This window comes from Anser cygnoides, chromosome 1 (genome assembly GCF_040182565.1).
Source record: "Anser cygnoides isolate HZ-2024a breed goose chromosome 1, Taihu_goose_T2T_genome, whole genome shotgun sequence".
Classification (NCBI taxonomy): Eukaryota; Metazoa; Chordata; class Aves; order Anseriformes; family Anatidae; genus Anser; species Anser cygnoides.
Window position 1 is genome coordinate 112,921,654 of NC_089873.1, and position 6,000 is coordinate 112,927,653.

A 6,000-nucleotide genomic window follows, 5' to 3' on the forward strand; every position below is an offset into this window, starting at 1 on the left:
AATTTTTAAAAGACTCTACCTTAAAAGAAATGCAAGCAATTGTGAAATACCTTTTAATTCCAGCACTTGTATCAAGATTGCATTGTCACCAGCAATTAAAAATGAGAGAGCAAACTGAACGTAGGCCATACGGACATCAGGTCTTCCCTTAAAGAAAGAAAAAAGGTACTGTTGGTATGCGGTATTAATTTTGCAGTTGTGTACAATCTGTAACAATTAATTATCGTAAGTACTATAAAGAGATAAATTAAACAGATAGGTTATGTACAGCCATGCAGTATTTTTTGAACACAAAAACACTCAAGAATGGTAATCACAGCAGTACTGCTCCATTTTTTTTTTTACTATACAGGCTTCCAAAGCAGTGCTAATCTTGGGGACTGATGCCACCCACTGCCATCTTTAGGAGGCAGAGCATTACACATGCTTCCCGGCTATCACAGTTGCTAGCTCGGTCATGCAACTGAGACAGACTGAAAAAAACCCACAAAACAACCAACCTACAAATTCAGGCACACTGGAACTAATGAAAGCTTTGCCTGGAATATGAGCATGTCACTTGATTTTATACAGAAAGTTCCAAAAAATCTAAGTTGCATGTAAAAAATGCCTGAAACAAGATACTGGCCAGGTTAAACACAAGGCAGAAGTGACTCAAGAAAGGGTTGAAAGAAGAAATAAAGAAATTATATTTTGCTCTAAGTTTTGGGCCTGGTATTTTTGTATTAAAAATTCAGCTCTGATAGTCAGTTGTGATGTAGTCATTTCAATGTAAGTTGTGCAAGAATAAAATCTTCAATTTTGGAAATTTTTTCCTTGTATCTTACTCATGTATCTAACAAGGACATGGTCAAAAGACTATATCCATGCATTTCAATTTAAGGGGTGGTGATACTCCCAAAGCCAACTTCTGCAGTAAGGTCAAAAGCCATGAAATCTGCCATTCCCAAATTGTTTATATGTAAAGCAATCAAGTAGAAGACCAACTCCCTCATCTCCTCCCCCCCAGAAGAAAACAAACAACCCCCCCCTTTCTCCCAGAAGCCACCTTTACCTCCTTTGTCACCAGACTGCACAAACCCAACACAAACATATACATTTATTCTGCAAGTGATCTTTAAAAACTAGAAACAAGGTATCAGTGCTGAAAATAATACTGGATTTAACACAGACATATTTAGAATGAAGTATAAATGTTTTTGTTCTAAAGCACTGGTTCAGGTCAACCTGACTATTTTTAGCAAAACAGAGAGGAAACAAGAAATAAAGTTCCTTTTGGAAAAAGAGGAGTGACTGCTTCTACTCACTCGTGTATTCTCCTTTGGGATTTCAACCAAGAGACTGTTTTAAACTCCTGGTTATATTTTGAAATGCAATTACTCAGACAGTAGGAATGCTGGGCAAAATCCTCTCCCCATTAAAACAACTGGAGAACCTCCATTTATTTCAGTGGGACCAAACTGCAATCCTTGCATTGAAAAAAAAAAGACTTAACTCTTCACATAAACCAATCGCTGAATAGTTTTCAGAAGTTTACCATTACTTTCACTCTATTTTAGCCATGAAAAGGGTAGCCCACAGAAACGATACCTTTTATATTTCATAAGAGCTTATTAGAAACAGACAAGGCAATTTGATGTTAAGCAGTAAATACTACAAAGCAGTGTTAAGAAGGTTATCCTGAAGAGCTCTGCACCCTGACAAGATGAAGACGATCAGCACGGGATGAAAAATGAAGGAAGCTATACCTCGGGGTGCAAGCCAGCTCTCCCACAACTGCAAGGACTCGGAAACATGCCCTGGGGATTTCCTACATAAGCAGATGGGAAGCTCCTGCCCCACAGATCAGTTCTGCTGCCAATTAGAAACAATCATGAAGCATTTCAGCCTGACACAGGACAGGAAGGAAGAGGCATGTTCTTGCAGATGAAAATATGGCAAGAGAGTCTTTGGCAACAGTTTTGTTTTAAATACTTGGTAGAAGAAAACTAACAGAGCCAAGGCATAGCATGGCACACCCACAGACAGACATTTAATTTACCTTCTTATCTCTTTTCTTCACTAATCCAGGCAGAAATTTGTTATTGAAATCAAAGTGGCTGTACACGTCCCGTGCTGAATCCGGCCCCTGAGCCACCATTGCTGACAACAGGGTAAGGCACACTCGGCTCATCCTAAAATGAAACAGAGGACAACCTGCAAGTTATTTCCAGGATGACAGTTATGCAAACCACCAATCCAAGATATTAAAATGTAAAAAAAGATGATTTTGAAACAAAATAAGTTATCCCATTCCTCCTCTGACATCCACCCAAGCCTTCAGAAGTTTCAGGCATGAAGCAGTTAGCAGAGTCAGTCCCAACATGAACAATCAAGACAGCCACTAGGAAAGTATCCCCACGCATGCAAAGCTCTTGCTGCAGTTGATGGGAGCTTTAATTGAACATGTAACCAATTATTTATACATCACAATACAAATTTAGACCAAACACACATTATTACATTATTTATAAAGAACTCTGGTGTTCTTTATAAACAGCTTATTTTTCCAAGCATATTTTGCAGGACTGAGGCCTCTGTCCAAAAATGCTTATGTGCTTTACTGCCACAAACAGGTCCACAGGAGCTACAACTGATACTAAAGATAATGACGTGTTGCATAGGCCAAAGAAAGACTATAGGGTTTTTTTTCTGTTCTTGTGCTAGTTAAGTGATGGCAGTTTTCTTGCACTTAAGTATGCAGCACAGGAGCCATGTTCTTGACATTGATCTAACTCCCAAGATTTACTCTCAGTTTGGATTCTTGCTCACTGACCACTGGGAAAATTTGCGTGACAAATTAGAAGGGAAGTTAAAATAATCAAAACCATTGTTTAGGCCGTGATAATAGCAACTGGGAAGGAGGGGAGAGGGAAGAAGGGAAAAAGGAATGCCTATTTATATTCCTCCCAAAAATTAAGCTGTAGTGAGAGGCTGGACATTCATCTCATAAAGTAAGATAAAACGAAGGAAGTGCCAAAAATTAAGGACTCCCAGATTCCGTGGGAATCTGCAATTTATCTCAATGGGAACGTTGACACAGTCATCAGTACAAGCGTGTAGACCTCCATCACCTGAATAGCCAATACCCAGTAAGAGTTTTGGAGTCTGTCCATGTTTTTTGCTCATGGCCTATCTGTAAGAAAGCAACATGATGAAAGCAGAGATCCTATCTAGACATATTACCAGTATAAAAACCCCTTCGCACATCCACGAGGTAGCACAGAAAAAGCAGAGCATATTCTTTTATGGTGCTCATATTCCAAGTAATTTTATGGTGAAGAACATTATGAAAAAGCAACTGACACAACATCAAAAACTTTTCAGTATGGGCAGTTTTGTTACTGAAAAAAGGATACCATCACAAATCTGCAGTCTCCACTGTGCATGTTCTAGACAGATTCCTCCAGAATTTGTAATCTCTGATTTATTAATAAGTGCAAATCTTGCACAGTTTCAAACTCTATTTTACAGTATACCTATCCACAAGCATTTGGAATTGTATGTGCAGTTAAGCTGTTGCACTGAGATCAGCTCAGTGGTCTAGAAGTACGGTCATGTCCATGAACTGGAAACCTTGCAAAGACTTCCATGTGCAATAATTTTACAAAATGTGGAACAGAATCATTAAATAACGGTGGATCATTAGCAGTAAGTCAGGCTGAGTTTTGCAGTTTCTTGTATTTATGTGCAAGACCCAGACAGCCCTTTGGGATTAATGCAGAGCAACTGAGAGATTCTCCTCAACAATATGGAGAAGACTTACCTGTGATTTTCAGAATACAATGCAGCATAGATCAATCTCATGTAGGTATGAATCAACTTTTTGACTATGTTCATTCCCACAACAGAAAAATGGGAGAGGTCACTGGCTGTCCTCAGCAAAATGGCTTCTAGAGCTTGAAAGATTAATATCATCTGTAAAATACATAAATATAATAATATCTGTCAATATCAGATAGGGCTTGAAACTGTTAGCTGAGCAAACAGCAAAAAATGCCTTTAAAAAGAAGAGCAGCCCTACCACAAGAGGAAAACTTCCAAATATGAAGCTGAAGTTAACTTCTGAGTTCTCTCCCAAATGCTTCCTTTTCTAAAGGATCAATTCTGACAGTGTGTATCTTCAAGGAAGCCCATTTACAGGCACTATATGAAAGACTAGAGAGTAACAGAGGGGCAAACAACTCCTCTTATTTTTACAGCTGCTAAACTGATGACAACCTCAGCTGGAAGGCCATGCCATATATGTTGACTGAAGGCCTGGACAACCCTGGACAAACTGAATGCAAAAAAAAGGGTCCTTCCTCACATATGAATGGAGACCTATGTGCACATGCATGATTTATCTGTATGCACAACAGCAGCTTCTGGGAAGGCAAAAGCTGACTGCAGCGTAAATCTTAGCACAGGCTGGATGGATCTTTTTAAGCTGGAGGCCAAGACCTAGGGCTGATGAACCTAAGCTGTAAGAGGGAACTGTTACTAAGTGCACAATAAAATCTGCTGGAGGAAACCATGTGAACTGCTCCAGACTCGCAATGACCTCCTGGCTGAAACTAGAGTCCATTCTGCACGGGGAACGTATTCATTACAAGTATTAACCTCCATTAGTAAAAGGATCTTGAAAAAAGCATTTAATTGGCAATGGTTCTCATTACACAGATTGTCATTACACAGACAGAAATGACAAACTAATGTAAGGACTGACGCGTGGAGATTAAAGTAAAGAGCATCAAATTTTATGTTGTAAGCAGTCTTAAGTTAATAATGCTGCCACGGTACTCACTGTGAAAAGAGCTTTTTAATTCTTTAGTTTATTCATCATATTCTGAGGAAGAAAAACTGTGTCAAACTCAGATAAGAAAAATGATGTCAAATTTATCAGCGGCTTCTTGGACATACTGGTGTATCAGGGAAATGTCTAGTTACGGGAACAATTGTTTACCAGACAATTTTTTATTTTTGAGTAATTGTTTCTGTTAACCCCCTAATTTTATTTATGGTCTCTTGCTAACGTTTAAAGAACTGTAAGAGGTTAATTTTGGCTGGACTACTGGCTGTGCTGCACATTAAATACAGGGATGTCTTTGCACTGGAAAGGCCATCTCCCACTTGACCAATGCTTCTGCCACTGTGACTTCCAGTGAAAAAATAGAGGAACCACACACCTAAGTGTTACCAGGGTTATTTATGCTGCAGAGCATTTCTTCAGCAGTTCTGCTCCCAGTTAGGTCAGTCATTAGTACACAAACCCCACGGCCGACTTACTTCGCTTTCCGGCTTCCTCTCCCCATCCAGCAGCTTGAAAATTTCGGCGCACTCCACGGAAATCTTGACGTACCCCTCCACCACATCGTAGAGCTGGGCAGCCGGCAGCTCCTTCGCCACGGACACGAAGGTTTCCAGGCCTGCAAGAGAGCGGCGAGCTCCGCATGAGGGGCGCCCCCCGCGGCTTCCAGCCAGCCGCAGCCGCGGACGGCGGCTCCATCCAGCCCCCGCCTGCACCTCGCGGTCCCCCCCCGGCCCCACAGCGGGGTCCCCCCGGCCGGCCCCTCACCCTTCCCGGCGGTGCTGGGGTCCCGCAGCAGCGCCTTGAAGCGGACACCGGTGAACTCGCCCTCCTCGCCCCGGGCTCGCTTGGCCGCCGGCGGGCCGGCCCCGGCCCCGGGCACGCCGCGCCGCTTGGCCGCCATGTCGCTGCCTCCGCCCCGGATGCGCCCCGGCAGGAAGAAGCGGCCTCCTGCGGCCGGAGCTGAGCTCCGGGGCTGAGGGGAAAGGGTTAGCCCGGGCTGCTCGGGCTCTGAAATGGTTTGTTTGGGGTGTGCTGTGCTCTGGGCTGAATGGAGGTTTTGCCCTCAGTGGGATGTGCCCGGAGAAGCGGGGCGGCGGTGAGAAAAGCCTTCCCCTCCGAACTGCTGGGTGCGAAGTGCCATCAGGTGGAACGGCCATGGCACCTAAAAC

The 6,000-nt window shown here is 42.7% G+C and overlaps 1 protein-coding gene across 1 annotated transcript in view; it reads right to left on the reverse strand.

Moving 5' to 3' along the window:
• URB1 (URB1 ribosome biogenesis homolog) overlaps positions 1-5,761 on the reverse strand; it is a 49,063-nt gene extending 43,302 nt beyond the window's left edge. The window contains exons 1-5 of the mRNA XM_048071480.2: positions 5,597-5,761; positions 5,308-5,447; positions 3,806-3,957; positions 2,042-2,174; positions 51-147 (exon numbers count right to left, since the gene is read on the reverse strand). Of these exons, the coding sequence (XP_047927437.2) occupies positions 51-147; positions 2,042-2,174; positions 3,806-3,957; positions 5,308-5,447; positions 5,597-5,732 (658 nt within the window). The 5' untranslated portion in view covers positions 5,733-5,761. The remainder of the gene's footprint in view (positions 1-50; positions 148-2,041; positions 2,175-3,805; positions 3,958-5,307; positions 5,448-5,596) is intronic.
• Between the last annotated feature and the right edge of the window lie 239 nt (positions 5,762-6,000).